Raw genomic sequence first — 21,910 nt, 5'->3', positions numbered from 1 at the left:
CTTTGGCACCGGTCTCGATTATCCTCACAGTAAGGATGACATTTCCAACAATCACATTTTCAAAAGAAGCCCGTCCTGTACAGCATCTAAATACAATCACATTGATTTTTTATTTATACACAGATAAAACACTGACACATAATTTGGACTTGAGACAACGTAGTAAAGTAGACCTTCACTTTTATAGTCTGGTTAAGCCCACCTGTCCGGTCACCAGCAGCATAATTATCTTTACTGTATACAGAACCAAATAAGTGCCAACACAATATAGACATTCCCTCAAAAGCAGTTCATGTTATTATGATGCACTTGTAGAACTCTGAGTGTGACACTGTATTTTATATCGTAGTATTACAGCAGGATAAGTTCACCAGGAATTTAAGTCCAACAGGGTTCAAGGACCAAGATACTTTGGAAGAAAGTGTCTTTAATTCTGAAACCATCTACTTATAAACTCAAGATCATAATATCAATCATGATGTGTTGTGTTCATGTAAACAGAAAAATGCATACAATGAAAACGAAACAAATGTGCAACCTGCACATCCTGTGATGAATGTGAAAGCAAACTGCATACATGACCAAGTGTGTATTATTGGAAGATTGCAATATTGACAATTGCCTCTTAACCCTTTGACGTGCAACTATTTATTTGATGTATCCACAGAATTCTATTATCTCTACAGTTTTCAATGACCAGCAGCCATTATAAAAATTCTAAAATCACACCAATTTGATCATACACCTCAAAAAGGATAGAATAATGTCCCATCCAGTATTGACTGTCTTTTATAACTGTCATTACGACACATAGGATAAAACAAAAATATCACATGGGGTTTCATTAGATGTACATTTCTGCATTTACACAAAAATGCCTTGAGTATATTTGTGTGAAGAGCTCAGTTTGAGCAGTGCTCCCTCTTGTGGCGTGTACAGGAACTCAGTCTCACCTGGGTGATTTCCATCATAGTGACAGCAGTTGTTCTAGAGAGGATGACCTCACATCTCAAAGTGCCGAAAGATGCTTTCAACATACCCCAGAACCCTCTGCCAGTCAGGTCCACCTACTTTCAGCATCTCCTCCACCATCTGTCAGACAAATAACATTACATGTGGTCATTCTTTTTTTAACACAGCCGCCCATGTTTATTTATTTCTCTGATGTTGTATTATTCTTTGCATTCCACATTAGGATTATATCACATGTTCATGATGTACACATCTCACCAGTGTAGCCGTGATTCCTACACTCTCCCCGGTCTGGAAAGCCAGTCCAAGGTTTTCCATCTGTAAACAGAACGCAACTGATGTAAACGTGGACTCTGTATTCTCAGTCATTTACCTGTGCTTGTATTGTTTGTTTTTCAAAGGATTTAAGAGCACAGAATAAGCATAACACACACTGTACAAAATATTAGGGTCACCAATGGAGCACCTAAGACGAAGAACCATATAACTTCTGTCTTGGGGGAAATATTCAAGTTTTGTTTCATTTGTCACGTATAAGTATAAAGTACATTACAGTGAAATGCTTGGTTCTGTATGAGCCCCTGAGAATGTGCTTCATACAGTAATGAAAAGTAAAAGAAGAATACATTCCAATACTATACAAATATACAATCTACAAACTAAAGCATACACATTAAATGCACCAACAGTTGGTACAAACAAAACTCTTAAAACTATTTTTTTTTTACAAAAGTAAGCACAGTCTCGACGGAGCACACAGAGAGGCAGCCGGACGTAGCAGCGCCATAATTTGTCCATAGCTCTGTTTAAATACATATTCTCTGTACAGCCTCGACTAGTTCATATAGTGAACTAGTGTAATGGTAATTTTATTATGTTACATCATTTGTACAGCTTATTGGACATGTTTCATAGCTCTGTTATAAATACATATTTCTCTGTACAAAGCTAGTCAAGTCACTAGGTGACAGTCTGGCGTATGTTCTTAAAACAACGGCCAAGGCCCAAGACAGCTTGACTTAGATATGACATTTGTCCTCGTCTCCAGTTTTGTTTTCATTTTCTCATATTTGTTCATCTTTGTTTACCTTTCTTGTCATATCCGTTATTAATTTGTCATCTTTTAACGTCATGTCAACTTAATTGTAAGTCTGACCAGAGCTCTTTCTCACTTTCTGGTCAGACGCTCTCCGATTGTAAACTGAGGATACTCTTTCTGTGGCCACAGAAACAGAAATAAACTATGTTCTATTTTTTTTTATACAATTTGACTCATCTGAATTTTTTACAATTTCACTGTTTGGCTCATTTAAAATATTCCACAACACTCCATTTTCAGAGGAATATTTTCTAACTTTATTATCTAAAATTAACAACTGATGGTAAGTTGTGTTCATTCATAGTTAAGACAGTAGAGGTCAGTAGGAGTACTTTCTGTCCAAAACATTTCAGTTATATGGTTCTGCAGTGCAAGGGTTTCAATTGCAACCCCATTTGCACAATTCACGTCCATTGTCTCAAGGGTTGAAAATCCTTAAATTGGTCTCATCTACATCTCCTTTTCAAAAATGTCAGTGGATTTAATGAGTAAACTGGAATGACATCTTTCAGCTGGATTGACCTGATCTGTGTTTTATGGAAAGAGCAGATGTTCATAATGTTTTGTACTCTCAGTATATCCCCGACGTGCAAGAAATGAGGACATTCAGCAACTCTTGGGAGAATAAAATGTGAATGCTAAAACCAACGCATTTTGTAAACATCTCACGCGATGCTATGCTGTGCCATGTCAGCCGAAATGAGTTTGGTTTCGTTCGCTGTCCTCCAAGAGTTGCCAAATTTCCTCCTTTCTTCTGTATTCTGTATTATTCAAGCTCCTCGGCAGAGCAGCCAAGTTGTGACAGATTTAATTTCATCAAGTAACCCAGACACTGACACTGACACTGACACTGACACTGACACTGACACACACACACACACACACACACACACACACACACACACACACACACACACACACACACACACTCTATTTGACCTCAGGGGTCAGAGCAGACAGGCAGTGCTCAAGGACAGTGATGGACTCTCGCATCTATAGGGATTGAATCTATTCCCAGTGTGTGTGTGTGCGTGTCTTGTTACCTTGTCTGCCGGTGTGAGGCTGCTGTAAGGGATGTGCGCCGGCAGGTAGGTGTGGTACACGGCACAGAACGCCAGACCGTCCTCCCAGCTGCTGCTGAAGTTTGTGATTTCAATATTCTGCCACACCAAGACATTTGGGTCAGAGAAGATGGCGACTGGTGTAAAGACTGTATGATGCATTTGAATCGGCTGTGAGATTCTCTGCCTCTCTCACCTGGTAACCCTGGGTGCGGCCTTGACACCAGCGCAGTAGGGAGTTCCTCCTGGAGCCTCCGTGACGTCGTAGGAGCACGCTGAAGCCGTCCCGAGGCCTGGGGAGGAAGGAGAAGACTCAACAGGCAGATATTGTCAAAGCCGCACAGAGGAAGCGCTCCCACCGAGTGCATTTATCCGTCGACTAGTTGCTATGGTAATGGACCTTTATCCGTCAACTGGTTGCTATGGTAATGGTCCCGACACGTTTAACTATGTCTCCTTCATCGGAGTATTTTAATCTACAACCCAGAGGGACATCGGTGAGTCAACCCCCCCCCCCCCCTTTTTAGACGCAGCCGTGTTCACAACGCTGACCAAACACCTTGTTTGAAATGATCTATTTCAAAAGGGAATCTTAAAAATCCACTCACTTGATGTAATCCGAGTTTTGGTCCTCATCCTGTTTTTCTGTTGGGTACAAACAGCAGTCACAAACAAATAAAACTATTTTGTATTATTTTTTATTTATTTTATTAATGTTTTTTTTAAATTTTTTTATAATTTATTTATTTAGTATTAATAAAGTAGGTGTAGGTTTTTTCCCTCCTAAGTCTTCAATAAGCCTCTGGTGTAAAGAGAAATTGGAGCTCACTAGTAGAAAAGCTGGACCAGCTGTCCTGCCTTTGTAAAATACGGTCCATTCTTCTCCCTTTGCCCGAGTCCTCTTTCTGTAATGATGCAGTGATACAGTGAGCGATCCAACAATAAATATGCCTTTCACAGTCTTTATGCCTCTCAGTCTTTATGTAATGATGCAGTGATACAGTGAGGGATCAAACAATAAATATGCCTTTCAGTCTTTATGTAATGATGCAGCGATACAGTGAGGGATCCAACAATAAATATGCCTTTCCGTCTTTATGTAATGATGCAGTGATACAGTGAGGGATCCAACAATAAATATGCCTTTCAGTCTTTATGTAATGATGCAGCGATACAGTGAGGGATCCAACAATAAATATGCCTTTCAGTCTTTATGTAATGATGCAGCGATACAGTGAGGGATCCAACAATAAATATGCTTTTCACAGTTTTTATGTAATGATGCAGCGATACAGTGAGGGATCAAACAAAAAATATGCCTTTCACAGTCTTTATGTAATGATGCAGTGATACAGTGAGGGATCCAACAATAAATATGCCTTTCCGTCTTTATGTAATGATGCAGCGATACAGTGAGGGATCCAACAATAAATATGCTTTTCACAGTTTTTATGTAATGATGCAGCGATACAGTGAGGGATCAAACAAAAAATATGCCTTTCACAGTCTTTATGTAATGATGCAGCGATACAGTGAGGGATCCAACAATAAATATGCCTTTCAGTCTTTATGTAATGATGCAGCGATACAGTGAGGGATCCAACAATAAATATGCTTTTCACAGTTTTTATGTAATGATGCAGCGATACAGTGAGGGATCAAACAAAAAATATGCCTTTCACAGTCTTTATGTAATGATGCAGTGATACAGTGAGGGATCCAACAATAAATATGCCTTTCACAGTCTTTATGTAATGATGCAGTGATACAGTGAGTGTTCCAACAATAAATATGCCTTTCAGTCCTTCTGTAATGTACAGTTAGCATGTTAACATGGGCTCGACGTTTATCATTACCTTGCATAGTGGCAACGTTGTACTAGTATTCAGGGAGGTACCCGTTTGAGTAGCAGGTAAGTCCGTTGGAAGGGGAAGTCGAGACAGGCTCCTAAGAGACAAAGAGAAACATATTTCAGTTGTGGCAGGGGGTTAAAGGTCAATGTCCCATTCTTTGTCTTTGGAGGAGCCCCCTGTCCTGGTGGCATTGCAAATTCAAAAAGGTTATCTAAGAATGTCTATCTTGAAGGAGAGAGCGGTGCATGTTCACACAGTGACCGATCTGTCCCGACTCCCGACATGAGAATTCCTCAAAAGGAGAGACTCTCACTTGGTTGCTTACAGATCTGGGAAAGCTTCATAGAGAATCATTATAAAAAATTTTTTTATTCTATTTATTTTTGGGCTTTCTGTATTTTTCACACATCCCAATTGAGTCGTTATGCCAATTCCCTTCCTGGTCGTTGCGCGCATTGCCCCACTGTCGGCCTGGGGAGGGCGTAGAACTACCACATGCCTCGTCCAATACATGTGGAGTCGCCAGCCGCGTCTTTTCACCTGAAAGCGAGGAGTTTCACTGGCGGAACGTAACGCGTTCCGCCAGATCCCCTTCCTGTTGAACAGGCACCCCGACCGACCAGTAGGAGGCGCAGTTTACGACGACCAGGACACATACCCCACTGGCTTCCCACCCGCTAACACTGCCAATTGTGTTCGTAGGGACGACTGACCAAGCCGGAGGTACCGCTGACAGCTGGATTCGAACCCAGAGTCTCTGCGGTGGTAGGAGAGTGCTTAGTCCACTGCGCTACCCAGCCGCACCCATAGAGAATTATTTACAGAGGCGACAATAGGAGTCGAGTCTCACCTAGATCTCTCCGACAACAAAGCTCTCCTCGGGTCCCTCACCCCACACCCATCCTCCTTCTTGGTTTCTGAACCGGCCAGAGTGCGCAGGTACGCCTCTGCTACTCTCTTCCCCGTGAGCTGGATCTTTCCCGTTCCGTTTAGGTCCTTCGTTACGTGGCCTTCAGCTTTTACGTTTACCTCAAGACGTTTAGCCTCGACATTTCCTTCTCGACATTTAGCTTCGTTCTCCTCTTGGACATCATTTTGCTTTTCTCCCGTCTCAGCTTGAGCCTCTTTTTGCTTCTCCAACTCTCCCCTCCCCGGTCTCTCTTCCTCCCGCTTGTCTCGTACGTCATTCCCCTCCTTCTCTCCATCGTCGTCGGAGCCCGTTCTCTCGTTCTCTCGGAGTACGTGTTGCCGTTTGTCCGGCTCCGCGTGTGTCCCCCGGCGCGGCCCTGAACTCGGGGCGGCCGGTCGGAGACAAGTGTCCCCGTGTCCAGCGGCTCCGAGGCTCTCCGGGTCCCCGTCCTGCCGCCTGCCGAGAGCCCGGGCCAGCTGGCCCTCCACGTCTTTGTGCCTCTCTTGGAGCGCGCCCAGGGCCTGCTCCACCTCCACGCGCAGCCTGTCGGCCACAGACACCGCCACCACCAGGTCACACTGGAACTGCAGCCACTCTGCCCTCTCGTTCTGCCAGAGAAAGAGGAGGAAAGTTAATGGGCAGAAGAGTCATAGCAAAAATGAACAACTGAAATATATGCATTTGCATATGCGGCACGCCTCACAGCTAGAAGGTCCTGGGTTCGATTCCCACTTGGGAACCAGGTTGCCAGGTAGGGTATCTCCCGGGCCTTTCTGTGTGGAGTGTGCATGTTCTCCCCGTGCTCGCAAGGGTCCCCCCCCCCCCCCCCCACGATAAGATAAACCCAATGGAAAAACATGCAGAACAGATTGCCAACGCTGTTGTGTCCCTGGCGAAGACGGACAGGAGCATTTGGATTGGTCCCCGGGCGCGGCCCACGCCGCAGCCCATGTCTGCTCCCGGCTGCCCTTGGGGGGGGAAGGACGACGGGATGGGAAAAGTGCAGAGAGACATTTCATCTGCGTGTGTGTGTGTTCCTGTGTGTCGCCCATCTAGCATGCGTGTGTTAATCTGCATGACAAATAAAGACTTCTTCTAATGCTACAAAAGACAAACAGCAGTCAGACTCTCCAAAAGGTACTGTTGGCACGGAAATAGATAAATATACTGATGATATATCTACTTTTGTACTAACAATACCGTTGTTGGGACAGGAGATACATATTGTTTTCCTCAGTTTCATTACTCAGTTACTGCTGGTTGCCTTTGTAGGGCAGCATAGTGAAACCAGAGGAGAAATAGATTATGTAATAGAAATGTATTGGATTTATGAAGTACAAGTACACAGAGTACAACAACATGAAGCTGGCATCAAGCCAGAGTGCAAGGTAGCAGTAAAGTGCATTGCAGAGTAAATATGCTAAGCTAATGTATGTACAGTATTATTAGATAAAGTGGTACAAGTATGAATACACTGGTAGTAAACCATACTAGCCAGTGGTTTAACCAATACGAGTAGATATAGATACATGTACATACAGTGTGGGTATATATATATATATATATATATACATACATACATACACACACACACAGATATATAAATAGGACACTTGGTTAAGAGACATAGGCTAGCTACACATATAGAATGCACTGCATCTCTGTTAATCAATAAAGTACTATTGATACAACCTAGAGTAAACATGTCCAATAAACAGAGACTTTGCATTGGCTCACAAGGAGGAAAAGAAAAGGGCTGCCCTTTGTTGATGGTCCCCCATACCCATCATACCTATCATAGCTAAGCTGGACACTTTGCACTACAGGATTTCCTCAGAGAAATTTCCTTGAACATTCTGAAGCTGGAAGGGTAACCTAACCTGCCACCGGCACATGTCATCAAATAGCTGTTTACATTGTATTAGGACTCATGATTTATCATGGTGTCCAAGGATATTATACTCCCGAATGTATTCCGACTTGTTTTTCCATTCAAACCTTTATTCTGACTTGAGGTTGCCCTCACTTGCAACAATGTTTTTAAAAAAGGCATTCAAAAAAAAAATTTAAAACACAGATGACTATAAAAAGTTAAGAAAAAAATATCAGTAAAACAATTACACATCAATAAAATTTGCTATCAAATAGAAACAATAAAATACAAGCAAAACACACATAAAAAAGAAAACGGTTACACAATGTACCAGGGAGGTTTAAGATCATGGCCCTAAACTGACCACAGGTCAGCAGGGAATTGATTTTCAGCTTCCAGGAAGTTGGTGCACTAAAACAAAAAGGATGTTTTTCCAAGTTCAGGCACAAGGGACCTTTTAAGCTTAAGTCATTTGAGCGAGTCAGATAGGGTCCAATCTAATGAAATCCAGTCCCAATCTAGCATCATTACAATATAAGGCGGTAGCTTTCCGGTGATGGCTTTATAGATAAACAAATACTAATGGTCATTACGCCTCTCTGCCAGAGAAGCCCTTATGATAGAGCAGACCCACCTTATCATAAGAGGACACAGTGGTGAGTATCATAGCTATCGCCAGTAATAAATCGGAGGGCATTTGCATGTTATGGTGTCATTTTAGATAAGAGATGAGGTGCAGTGCTGTGGCAGCAAACAAGTGGCTCTCAAGACTTTTTACCTCGTCAGTAGACTCGCGACTGTCCAAAATCACCTTACGACCCCCTAGGTCGTCAAAGCATGGAGATCACAGCACTACCCATACACCCACAGGAGCCTCCTCTAAAAGGAGCAATAGGCGGCCGTTGATTTTGGGCAGAACTTAAGGAACATGCCAACATTTGGGGAAATTAGCTTATAGTCTTCTCCAGAGAGAGACAAGAAGATAGATACCAGTTTTCTCTCTGTGTGTTCAGTAGAAAGCTATCTGGCTGCACGTTAGCCTAGCTTAGCACAATGAATGGAAGTGGACAGTGCCGGTTAGCCTTCGGGAGAGGTGGTAGTTGGACAATGCCTAGGCTAACCGGCACTGTCCGCTTCCATTCATTGTGCTAAGCTAGGCTAACGTGCAGCCAGATAGCTTTCTACTGAACGCACAGAGAGGAAACTGGTATCTATCTTCTTGTCTCTCTCTGGAGAAGACGGTAAGCTAATTTCCCAAAATGTTGGCGTGTTCCTTTAAGAGATATTTTCAAATCATTAAACCTAATTCGACAACACCCTTCCCAATCAGAACACATCAAGATGCCTCCAAAGCCACACCCCACTAGGTAGCTAGCAGGCAGCTATGTGCTAGCAGCAGGCCTTTGGGTACGCACGTAACTGTTATGTGCATAACAAGCACGCGTGTCACTAGAGAGTTTGATAAGACAGCTCGCTCATTTAGATTTGATTTAGTCGTTTGTTCGATTGGATGTCGTTGTTTTAGCTCCTGCCCAGTGTCGTCGCGTGGGTAAAATAACAGGGGAAGCCAAAAAAAAATTATTAAAAAAAAAATTAAATATTTTTATTAATATTTTTATTAATTTTTTTTAATTTTTTTTTAAGTCAAGCAGTCACCATGTACACTACAGTATGGCTCGGCGGCCAGTCAAACGTTCTTTTTATTTATTTAACAGATTGCAGAATGGGTACAATACAGTACGGCTCAATACACACAATTGTATAAGGGGATGCAGACCAGAGAAAGACGTTTGTCTTGTTTACATCAGGGTCATTAATACTGCTGGAGCATTGGTTAATTTTTGGTCCGATTTTTCCTTGCGCGATTTTGCGCGCCGCGTGGGAGCAAATTCGAGACACATATTCGGTTGCAAAAAGGTGTCCCACGGTCTCCTCTATGGCCGTGAATATTTTCACGCGGATCGGAATCACGGCGCGTTTCGGCGAGTTTATTCCACGCTTTCTGTTTTCCTTTTCTAAGCATTTTAGGGGCTACATGTGAATCAGTAAAAGTTGCGGGACGCCCAGATGTTTCCACGATAGAAAGCTCGCGTGGATCCCATAATAGGCTCACTTAATACAGCGTTTTTAAAATCACGCAACATTTTCAGGGTCGCGAGCCGACCTTTTCCCCTCGTTTTCGATGATGGAAGTGATTTAGGAAAAGCTTCGGCACGCCGAGAGGTCCCCGTGGATTTAATCTTGCGAGGATCGGGGCAATATTCGGCCCGTGGGAACAGTTACGGGTTAATACAATGTTCAGAGTGCAGAGGGGAAAATATGCTGAGTGTTTTCCTCTCAGCCCCGTTTTAAACTTTTAGGGTGTGGCAGTCAGCTCGAATCTGATTGGCTAGGATCGGATTTGGACTCTATAATGCTGGAAGCCTGGAGAAAGAGACCTACCATCTGCCTCCTCTCCTGCTGCAGTGAGCATAGTGAGGCTGACAGTGTGTTAGAGGGAGTGAGAAGGAGAAGAGGGAGACATTAAAAAAAAATAAAAAAATTATAACACAGATGCACAGATGAAAAAGAATGTAAACTATATTAAAAAAAATTATATATATATATATATATTTTTTCATATTTCATATTTGATATTAATTCATATTTTAATATTAGGGAGGTATGGCTTCCGTTGGCTTCCATAAGGATTCGCCACTGCTCCTGCCCCTTACAGGAACAACAGATTTTTTCAATGTCAGCGTCAAACGTCTTATTTTCTTTGAGAACTACAGATTATACTGAGATATAATAAGTATGTTGCCAAAAGTCGTCAGTTGCATATTGATCCGTTAAATAACCTTCTAAATGCTGGACCTGCAGTATAACCTTCTGATCTTTCTGTGGCATTTGATTTAAGTTCTCATTTTCTATGCTTTTTGTGTGTCTGAAAAACAAGTCTAAGGAACTAAGTAACCTATCGCTGCTGTCGGGACAAAACCTCATAACTCCAAAAACCCAACTTTTCAGCAGATGAAAAAAACTAACACAGATTTGAGGGTGAATAGAGTTAGGAGGTTTAGACAGATGATCGGTTTAATGCTTTCCCATTGTTTAAACTTTGTAAAACCCACACACACATATGGAGGATGATCTACGGAGTTGATTTATATAATAAAAAAATAAATAAAAAAAATTGAGTTATGAGGTTTTGTCCCGACAGCAGCGCTATGTATCTAGTTAGTTCCAGGCTGGTCTCTGTAAGAAGAAGTCTTTATTTAATCATGCAGATTAACACACACATGCATTGGGTCGCCGATGACCCATCCCGTCGTCCCTCCCCCCCAAAGGCAGCCGGGAGGCGTGTATGCTTTTACCAACGCAGTTGTGTTTCCGGGTTCCCGTTTTGCGCTCTGATTGGCCACTGACCTACACGCGTACGCCCCCCCTCGCTATCGCCTTTGGGGCGTGAGATATGAAGACAGATTTAACTGGGTATAGGAAGGCAGTACCATACGAGCCGCAAATTGAACATGCAGTGAGTCTGCAACAACAACCCAATAATAAACACTCGAAACAGCTATTACCAGACAATTACAACAGCAGTGGTGCCTGCTTCAAATGTCACGTATTATAGGCTATAAGCCCGTGTAGATCTATTCGGAATAATAAACATATACGCCCTCTAGCAAAACATGACACAATGTGATCCTATCTCCGATAGAGCGGCTGGTCGCAGAGACGCGAGTTGAACGAACACATCGGGAGGAGAATGAATGAATGAAAACTTTATTTAACAGATTGCAGAATGGGTACAATACAGTACAGCTCAATACACATAATTGTTAAGGGGATGCAGACCAGAGAAAGACTTTTGTCTTGTTTACATCAGGTTCATTCATTCATTCATTCTCCTCCCGATGTGTTCGTTCAACTCGCGTCTCTGCGACCAGCCGCTCTATCGGAGATAGGATCACATTGTGTCATGTTTTGCTAGAGGGTGTAGATTCCGAATAGATCTACACGGGCTTATAGCCTATAATACGTGACATTTGAAGCAGGCACCACTGCTGTTGTAATTGTCTGGTAATAGCTGTTTCGAGTGTTTATTATTGGGTTGTTGTCGCAGACTCACTGCATGTTCAATTTGCGGCTCGTATGGTACTGCCTTCCTATACCCAGTTAAATCTGTCTTCATATCTCACGCCCCAAAGGCGATAGCGAGGGGGGTGTACGCGTGTAGGTCAGTGGTCAATCAGAGCGCAAAACGGGAACCCGGAAACACAACTGCATTGGTAAAAGCATACACGCCTCCCGTCCGTCTTCGTCAGGGACACGACAGCGTTAGTGATCTGTTCTGCTTATGTTTTTCCATTAGGTTTTCTTTTTAAGGGAGGAACCCTTGCGAGCACGGGGAGATCATGCAAACTCCACACAGCCGGGAGATACCCCACCTGGTCCCCAAGCGGGAATCGAACCCAGGGCCTTCTTGCTGTGAGGCGACAGTGTTAACCATTACACCACCGTGCCTATGCTTGAACACAGTAGTGTATGAGCTACCAAACCGGCAGCACCGCTATAAAATAATCTCTACTGCAAATCAATTCAAATCAAATGTATTTGTAAGGCCCGACAACACACGTTAATGTCCCCATGGGCCGGACACATCTTCTTTCAACAAGTCAAGAAGAAACATCACAATAAATCAAGAAAACAAAAACACCATGAAATCCAAAATAAAATGTAAAATAAATAAATGAATGCAACACTCCCAGACATACCCCACGCGAAGGTAAGGAAAACTCACTAAAAACCTAGCAATAGGAAAAAAGCACCACAGGCAATGTGGAGGGGAGAAACCTTAGAAGGGCTGTTCAAGATGTCGGTGATAGTAGTGTTGCTATAAGACAGGCGAAACAGTTGGTAAGCATGTACATATACGTGTAATGAAACACAAATAAGTACATGCAATAACAACTGCAATATACAAGTTGTACTTAGTGCCTCAAACGAATGTTGAGATAAAGACGGGCTATTTGTGGGTGCTAGCTAAGTGTGTGTGTGTGTGTGTGTGTGTGTGTGGAGCCGGCAGTGACAGGAGGCTGATGGTGTGGAGCTGGAAAGGAAGGGAAGGAGGGTGGGGGCTCTGACTCACCCTTAGCGTGTCCTTCAAGCTGTGCACCTCCTCAACCAGTTCCTCTCTCTCCATCAACAAGCGCCTGAGCAGCTCTGAGATAGACGGGCCACGTGCACAGTATGTGCACAACACACACACACACACACACACCAAAGTACATTTAAATGACAAATTGGAAAATGACAAAACAAAAAGCAACATAGAGGATTATATTGTTAAACATATATCCTGTCACTATCTATATGCATGTAAAAAGATATATCTTGCTACAGTCAAATGATAGGCAGGGAGAAGCCATGGCCAATATGTAAATCAACTCTTAGTGGCTATAGAGCAGTTATTGTGAGGTCCTACCCACACACACCTATATATATGATTTTTAGGATTTTTATGAAATGGACATGTACTACACAAGACTTCAGGCTATGGACCCGTGGTGTTTTTTCAGCCATACCAATCTTTTTGGAAATATACTTTTGGATATTGCAACTACTACAGAAAAACGTGAGTAACAAGTTTTTCTACAACTCAATTCAGACCTATGTTACTCTATTTCATTAGCACTAAATGTGCTAATGCTCTTTATTGTATCAGAAACTTCAGAATGTTATCTTTCAAAAGAGACCAGGCTCATGCATGTGCTATAAATATAAACTAAGGTATAGTATTTTGGTTTGCAAAAAAAGTATGCAGTCCTCAAGTTCAAGTAAAAAATTGCCACTTTTGGAGGCGCCAGTTAAGAGGATATATATATACATATACACACACACACACACACACACACATATATATATATTATGCACAATATATTTGCTACAGTGAAGCAGCAATGGGGAGCTGTATTAAGTATAGCTGCCCCCATGGATGCAGCCAGTTCATCCTCCCATGTAATGCAATGCGTCTTAGCATCCTCTCCTCCTCCTCCTCTCCGGCTGTTAGCATTGGCGCCAACCCTTGCTACCAGACATTAGAGTTGCCGAGTCGCTATGTCAGCTACCAAATGTTGCGGCTAATGCCAATTAGTGTAAAACCTAAGAAGAAACGGCAAAACAGGATGAGCCGAGTGCTTTGCATTGTGGGGTATATTAGGAGGACAGAGTGGCGCCGTTAAGGAGGGCAGCCATGCTCAATACGGTCCCCTGGTTGCGAGTCGGGCCCACCTACCTACGGCTCCTGCCGTGGCGTCCTGGCCGGGGCTCAGGCCCAGCGTGGCCCGGTAGTGTTCCATCAGACTGAGCAGCACCAGGTTCATCTCCTCCCCTGGCTTGTCTGTGCCCACCCGGAGCTCCAGCCCGCTGTCCCGCTCCTGCCAGCTCTGCTCTGAGGCGGGGCCCCTCGACGAGGCCTCCTCCTGCCCCGGGGACTTTCCCACCATCCTGCCGTAACCCCCCGCCGCCGCGTCGCACCCTGTCCTCTCGGGCGAGATGATACTGTCCAGGCCAATCACGGCCCATTCCGGAGGGATGGACAGCTTGTGCGCCCAATGGGCGACGGCGGGTGTGGAGGCGGCTGCGCTGCCGCTGCCTGGTGTCACAGGTGTGCCTTTCTGCGCTTTAGCTGGAGTGGAGGATAAGGCGAGGACCGCAAGCTCTGCCTCAGTGGGGGAGGTCGGAGGCGTGTGGAAGAGGTCTAGATGAGAACCTGGGGGAAGTGTGAGTATATGAGAGAGAGAGAGAGAGAGAGAGAGAGAGAGTGTGAGAAAAGAAAAAAGGAGTGAGAGGGAAAGGAAGCCATCTTTAAATGTCACATATTATGGGAAATGGGGTTTGCCTTGTCTTAGTCATTTGTCTGATATGTTATGTGGGTGCTGGGGAAAATGAGATGAGGTTTGGCCAGGGTTAAAACAAGCAGTTCAGAATTCTGCCATTTGTGATGTCACACCAAGAACATCAATCAACTAATCGATTAGCTTTAATTAATCAATTAGCTCTCCTTTTTAGAGCCAGGACCACTGCCTTAGTGCCTCCCTAATCTACTGCCCAGTTTTTTTTAATTTTTCCTTACTTTCGATGCCGGCCGTGTTTTTCTTTTTACCCCCTTGAATGCCGCCACCCACTTCAATGTTAGCGTTAAAAACGCATAATCTATGTTTTAAATTATGGCTATGTGTCTAATCTGCCCGTCGCTTATCAATGACTTGTTTGCAGTCAACATTGTCGAAACAGATTTTTTTTGTTTTAATCAGTTCATATCCACCGATATAGCACCGGTATAGCATTTCGAAAAGCTATCGTTCTCTCGAAAATTTCCGGAAAATAGAAAGATTCCCCCATAAACAGCATTTATTGGAATATTCTCGAATACACTAGACACGTTGTCATTTGTCGGCCTATTTATGAATCGTTTTCAAATAAACGCTAGATTATCGATAGTATATGTGTACTTATGCACGCTATAGAAGCGGGCTGAAAAATCTATTCTCTCATTTCCTCAACATCACACACACACACATACACACATAGTGCACACGCTGTTATCTCAGTGAATACAGCTCTGATTATCCTAAAACTGGTAACATAGACTCCTTACCTTAGATCAGATGTTCTCCAAAAAGATTATTCCAATTCCTGATCGCCATTCCAAATATCGATCGCGTTTATTGATTGATTATTGGCTGCTGTAAATATATATTCCACGCTGCTTTCCAACTTGCGATCACTTCCCTCATCATCAGATCCCTCGCCAGCATAATGGAGCCAGTTGGCTCCCCCCACAGGGATCCAGCAGTATAATCGAATGGCCTGCAGTTACACAGGGATAGACGATAGGGGGCGGTATTTTCCCATCTGAGCTCCTAGAGGGTCTGCTGTACCAACGGGAGACTCGGTTGATGAAATATGAATTCAGATCGCTAATATAAAAAGAAAACTACTATTCGCGTCGTCGGCACTCAACGGGGGGCATGATAAGACGACAATACACGCCGCTGGCACTCAAAGTGTTAATATATAATTTGAATAGAATAGAATGTGCTGTGTGCAGCAAAACCAGACCTTTGAAAATATGAGACCTTACAAAAAAGAAAAGATGGGGGGGGGGGGGGTGATAGTAGCATTTGGGCGTGGCCAATGAAGCCTGCTCCGCATTCCATGCAGATGAATGCAGTCAGCATCCTCTTCCTCATCTGCTGTCCCAGGCCTGATTGTGATTGATGCGGAAGAGACCCCCTCCTACCGCTTGTGAACACACACTGATCCCCCAAGCGGCCGGACTCAGACAGACGCACCCGATTCACTTAAATCTAGCAAGAGCATCTCTCACTGGCACGGCTGGGGGGGGGGGGTCTGTATTGCTTGTCCACAAATGCACACGGCATGTAGACAGAGACATTGCGAACACTACACTGGCTTCTGAGGACCTGCAGCTGGCTAAACGAGGGAGGGACTCAGACGTGCTACAGCGCCCCCGGCCCTTGTGTGTTGATGCTGTGGGATTCTGCGGACTCATCATCACTACACCGGCGGGGGGCATGATGCAGTCGTGTTTACTGTATCGGTGGCGTTCGCACAGAACGGTATCAAGGGAGCCGTTCTTCTTGTCCCGCAGGCTAATTCCCCACTAAGAGAAGAGGTACAGAGCAGGGAGGTTTAAAACAGGTGTACATTAAGGGATGCACCAGCACGGGGTCGGATACCGATTGAATATCGGGCCGATTCTCCAGTAGAATAATTCCATACCACGGGACATGACGTGCCACATGTCAGAAATCAATGTATAAGGCAAAGCAACTTCATCATAATGAATGGGGGTCGTACTTCGGTAGAAAACGGTTCCTATATGTGAAACTGCTCACAACAAGGTCTGTGGATTATCCAGGTCATTGCTTTTGAGTTTTTTGCCGATATCTCCAAAACTAGGCGAATCACACCACAATATGGATGGATTCTGGATGGATATTCCGGGTAAAGGGGGACAATATATTGTTGTTGTTTTTAGGGTGAACTGCCCCTTTAATGTTAATGAGTGACTGACGGACTATAATTCCAACAAGTTCCGTCAAGATTCATTTCAACAAGACAGATATTCAAATAAGAGCTGTAAGATCACTTCGTCAAATGACGTATTATGGGATGCTGCTTTATCAAGGGCGATGTTCAGACTGTGGGAAGAAAGGAGCAGGATGCCTCAGTGTTGTCATTAAACAGTGTAAAAATAGTTTCCTCTCTTTACCGCTGGGAGACAACGTCATCACGCTGTGAGAAGTCGTGTCGTCTCTAGACGTCTACCCAGTGTGGAACTTCTTCCATTTACATTTAGCCGACGCTTTTATCCAAAGCGACTTACAAGTTTTGTACAACAAGTTAAGTCAGCAGGAAGGGTACAACTCTATCAGCTGAGTAACAATGTTCATCAAAGTGTTAGTATATTAGGACAAGTGCATGACAGTAAGGTTAGTTAGGGTTAGAGTATTTTCTTTTCTTTTTCATTTCATTTCAGATAATGATTGAAGAAGTGCGTCTTTAGTTGACCGCGAAAGATTGAACGGGTTTCCGCTGTCCTAACTGTGGTGGGAAGGACCGAGAATAGGCGACGACCCTCCCGGAGCTCGGATAGGAGTGGGTCTGAGCACGAGCGTCTACCCAGTGTGGAACTTCTTCCGTGAGCACGTCGGCTGTTGTGTTCCATCCTATAGTTACTCTCCACTCCAGGTGGGTGTCAGGACAGGAAGAGACGATTATTCTGAAAACCATCCCGTCTTCATGAGTTTGACGGAATAGAAGATGACAAATCTGAGCATTTGTGTGATTTGTGAGAGAGAGAGAGAAAGAGAGAGAGAGAGAGAGAGAAGAGAAAAAAGAGAAGAGAGAGGATCCTACATGACAATCTGATCATTTGTGTGATAGACTACCTGTGTGTGTGAGAGAGAGAAGAGAGAGGAGAGAGAGGAGAGAGAGAGAAAGAGAGAAAGAGAGAAAGAGAGAGAGAGAGAGAGCCCTGATGACATGTGTGTGTTAGGGTGGGGAACCTGTAGGGCCGTGGCTGTCCTTGCCAGCCTGGTTACCCATGGTGGTGCGTGTGTCGCCAGGCAGAGGCTTGAAGGTCTGCCCCAGGGTCCCTTTACTCTTCCCCCAGCTTTCCCTCAAGACACACTGCAGTGTGTTGCTGAGGAGCAAGTCCACCTTGGAGTGCAGAAGAATCCCAAGTCATCAATCACAAGTGGCACTCACTGCCAAACTTCAATAGAGCATTGCATTGTATTGTGTAGGCCTACTGTACACATCGGGTCTGTTGATAGATCAAACCCTCCGTTTCTCTTGCAATAGATTCAACACGGTACGTGGAAATGTGCACACGCACGCACACACACACACACACACACACACACACACACACACTGTATCTCTCATCTGACAATCTAGAAAATCGAATTATGAAGAATGCAGAGTAAGAAGCACAATAGCATCATGGTTATGGTTCACAGCTCTCCTCCCTACAGATTTCAGTTTTTGCTCTTGGCCTATGCCTGAGAAAACTGATGAAGCTGGTTAAACGACTGGCATGCAGTGCACCCATTATTGAACCATTGCCTCAATATTGTCCACGTGCCTCAAAATAGCTCAACGAAAATATGTGCCATCAAATGAACTGGAATGTTGGGAGAGGCTGCTGTGAGCTGAAATTGACTATAGCCGATTTGGCCGGATAAAGTTGTTTCGATTAGGACCAGTCCTTTTGCAGTATAGCCCCATGTTGATGTTGTCATCATGTGTGGGCTTTGTATGACTGAGGTATTATTATCCCATGTTAGATGTCGCTAATGGCAATGCTACTATAAATCACCATCAATCAACACAGCACACGCAACGAGAACAGTGGTTACAGGTAAATCTGGTGATTCATTCATTCATCATTCATTCATTCATTCATTCATTCATTCATTCATGCATCGTACGTACCTGCCAACATATGAGCGTCCGAAATTGTGGTCATAGACGATTTTCTCCTTCTCAAACGCCCGTAGGCTCCAGAGCTCGCTTTTCTCGTCCCGTCCCCAAAACGGTCAAATGTAGGTTCGGGAAGGTTGTCTGCTCATTTAGTCCAGAACACACATGACGCTCAATCAGGGTCCCGTTCTGAACTCCGTACCGCCTCAAATTCAATGCGACAAAACTGGCGAGAGACTGACAAACGGGCGGCTCTCTAGCTGCCGAACCCCCGATCAAACAAGAAGCAGCGAAACGTGGTCGCCTGTAACAAGGATTCAATAAATGTTTTTACATTACACAGGATATGTGTTATCCAGCGATCTGGAACAGAATATGCTGGGGAATTCCAATGAGCAATTATATCTTTTGTTAATGCAGGTGTGGCGGCCAGGTGACATGCAGATCCAGTTAGTTAGGCGCTTAACTGTACATGATTATTCAACTTGACAATGTAAGAAATGTAGTCTGGCAGGACTCGAGCTCAGTGCTGCTACATGGGAGTAAGCCTGTTGGGTCCATACCGTAACCATACGTATAAGGAAACAAGGTGCCACAAACGTCTTTCTCTGGTCTGCATCCCCTTAACAATTGTGTGTATTGAGCCGTACTGTATTTGTACCCATTATGCAATCTGTTAAATAAAGTTTTCATTCATTTATTCATTCACATGCTTTTTAAAGGCCAATCGTCTTTCCAATTTTGCAGAAAGCAACATACAACTACTGCTTGACCTGACTCCTAGAACCCACCTCACCCCTGCGCCCTGCCCACTTTGCCAACCTAGGATGGCTTAGAGTAGACGACAGAGTACAGCAACTTGCAATGGGCCTGGTCTAAGATGCTACACGACCAAGGTACCCATGTACATGTCAAAATACTTCCCAAAGGTCAGTGAATATATATTATATACCACGACCACACCACCAGAGGGAGCTCCACAAATCATGTTAAACCCAGATTCGGCTCAAACAAGGGACTAAACACGTTTCGCAATTATGCCACATCAATGTGGAACGAACGCCCTACCTAAAGCTGTAAAGGAATGTGAATCACTACCCACTTTCAAAAACACTCTCAAAGAACACTTACGGGAGACTGCAATTCGAAACGGGCCCCTACAAATGTCCTAACCCAGTTGTACAGTAAAGACCAAGTATGGCTTTGTCAGTATTCCAATGTACAGTGTACAGTGTGTTCCCCCCCTACCCCCCCCCCCCCCACCTCCAATGTACAGCCCCACCCACCCAACCCCACCCCAACTACCCAACCTCCTCCAATGTACAGTTTCTATGTCAAATGTATATACACTCTTTTTCTGGAAACTTTTTGTATCACAAACAGTACTGTATTTGCAAATCTGGAATGTCATAAATGTAGCAGTAGACCTACTGTCTATCTGTATGTCGTGTGTGTCATATGATGAATTGAAAATGGGGGGCCCTGATGTAAACAAGACGAAAGTCTTTCTCTGGTCTGCATCCCCTTAACAATTGTGTGTATTGAGCTGTACTGTACTGTACCCATTCTGCAATCTGTTACTTTTCAATCAATCAATCAATCAATCAATCAATCAATCAATCAATCAATCAATCAATCAAATTAAAGGGTTTAATTAAGGGTGTCAGATGCTTTATGATGTGTTTTTCATTATCCCTGTGAGTGGTAAGTTGAGTCTGTGACCCATGGCTCATGTTAGTAGACTGTCGGTGGGGAGTGACCCACCAGAAACACAGTGACAGGCCTATGACATAAGGGTCCCAAACCCACTGAAACCTTGGAATGATCTCTAAATAAAGTGTAGTTAAGGGTGACCTCTAGTGTCTGTTTATTATATCAACACTTTGCTGTCAGTGTTTTATGCTTTTTCCCAGGTAGGTGTGGACTGAGCCTTATTTCTGCTGTAACCAGTCTGAACACATTACTGCATGCCAGCCACAAGGTGATCCATCATGTAAACAGGTATCATACTTGGCCTAGTTTGCTATCTGAACCAATGGTTTTAACTCGTAAAATAAGAGCCCAAAAAGTCATAGGGGTCCGGCTTTTAATTGAAATTACAAGTGGACACACACACTGACACACACAGGCACGTGCACACATAGAGCCCAAGGGGTGCTCGAGCACCTGCCTTTTTGAGCCTCATAAAAAAAAGTTTCGTTTTACGCCTTTCGTTACGCATATAGACTGCCCTTCCAAATGAAAAATGTCAGGATAGAATCAAAATATTAGGTAAAGAGAGAGAGATGCCCCATATTTCATTGCAGTTTGCACGGCTCCTCTTCCTCCTCCTCCTGCTCTTAAACATCCTGCTCCTCCTCCTCCTCCTCCTCCTCCTCCTCCTCATCTTCCTCATCTTCCACTTCCTCTTCCTCCTCCTCCTGCTCCTCCTCCTCCTCCTCCTCCACGGGGAGCAGCGTACTGGCTCATGTAAAATGGCAGGCCATGCATTATGCAGCAGCTTAGGCCAAAGCGCTGGATCTTCATGTCCTCGGCTACAGTCCACTTGTCGCTGCTCTGGTCGTAGTGCTCCACGTTGCCTCCGACCACAAAGAGCAGGTCGTCCAGCACCGCGATGCCAAAGTAGCTGCGGGGGGTGAGCATGGCGGGCAGGGCTCTCCAGGAGTCAGTCAAGGGGCTGTAGGCCTCCGCGCTACGCAGGGCGTGTCCATCGTCCCACCCTCCCACCTGAGGACAGGACACATGAGAGGAATGTTTTAGTGTGTGGCTCAGGCAGGCAGACACTGTATTAATCCATTTAGGGAAATGAGGGCATCACAGAAGCATTGAAAGTCAAATGATACATATCTATAAAAATATCTAGTATAAAGCATTTGTCTCTGTGTGCACCTACCTCATAGACTTGTCCTCCATACGCAGCCACTCCCACTTCGCTACGCCTGCTGCTCATGGGGGCGATCAGAGTCCACTGGTCGGTGTCTGGGCTGTAGCACTCAGCTGTGAACAGACACTCCATCTCGTTTTCGCCACCACAGATGTAAACCTGTAATAAGAAAGAATATTCTAATTTAGTTTATATATTCCATTTGATTTCATTCTACTTTAATTGTCTGTTAATGTTGATGCACCAAAGGACCCAGA

At 44.2% G+C, this 21,910-nt stretch overlaps 1 protein-coding gene across 1 annotated transcript; it reads right to left on the bottom strand.

Moving 5' to 3' along the window:
* Nucleotides 1-11: 11 nt before the first annotated feature.
* On the bottom strand, nt 12-19,027 carry LOC311229214 (uncharacterized protein). The gene is made up of 12 exons (XM_084315286.1): nt 18,782-19,027; nt 17,851-18,004; nt 14,049-14,525; nt 12,903-12,976; nt 5,836-6,503; nt 4,989-5,079; nt 3,962-4,037; nt 3,741-3,777; nt 3,329-3,425; nt 3,115-3,231; nt 1,231-1,290; nt 12-1,092 (listed from the first exon to the last, which is right to left on the bottom strand). The coding sequence occupies exons 2-12, from the start codon at nt 17,888-17,890 to the stop codon at nt 1,003-1,005; spliced, it is 1,827 nt and encodes a 608-aa protein (XP_084171412.1). The 5' UTR covers nt 17,891-18,004; nt 18,782-19,027; the 3' UTR covers nt 12-1,002.
* Between the last annotated feature and the right edge of the window lie 2,883 nt (nt 19,028-21,910).

The sequence above is a fragment of the Notolepis coatsorum genome, assembly GCF_963971535.1.
Source record: "Notolepis coatsorum genome assembly, chromosome: 5".
Lineage (NCBI taxonomy): Eukaryota > Metazoa > Chordata > Actinopteri > Aulopiformes > Paralepididae > Notolepis > Notolepis coatsorum.
This window is presented reverse-complemented; position numbering and strand designations above follow the sequence as displayed.

Coding starts and splice junctions, on each gene's coding strand:
- LOC311229214 (XM_084315286.1), bottom strand. CDS start 17,890: ATGGGTAACCAGGCTGGCAAGGACAGCCACGGCCCTACAG. Junction 12,977..14,048: donor CGCCACGGCAGGAGCCGTAG/GTAGGTGGGCCC, acceptor CGTCTATCTCAG/AGCTGCTCAGGCGCTTGTTG. Junction 6,504..12,902: donor GCTTGAAGGACACGCTAAGG/GTGAGTCAGAGC, acceptor TTTCTCTGGCAG/AACGAGAGGGCAGAGTGGCT.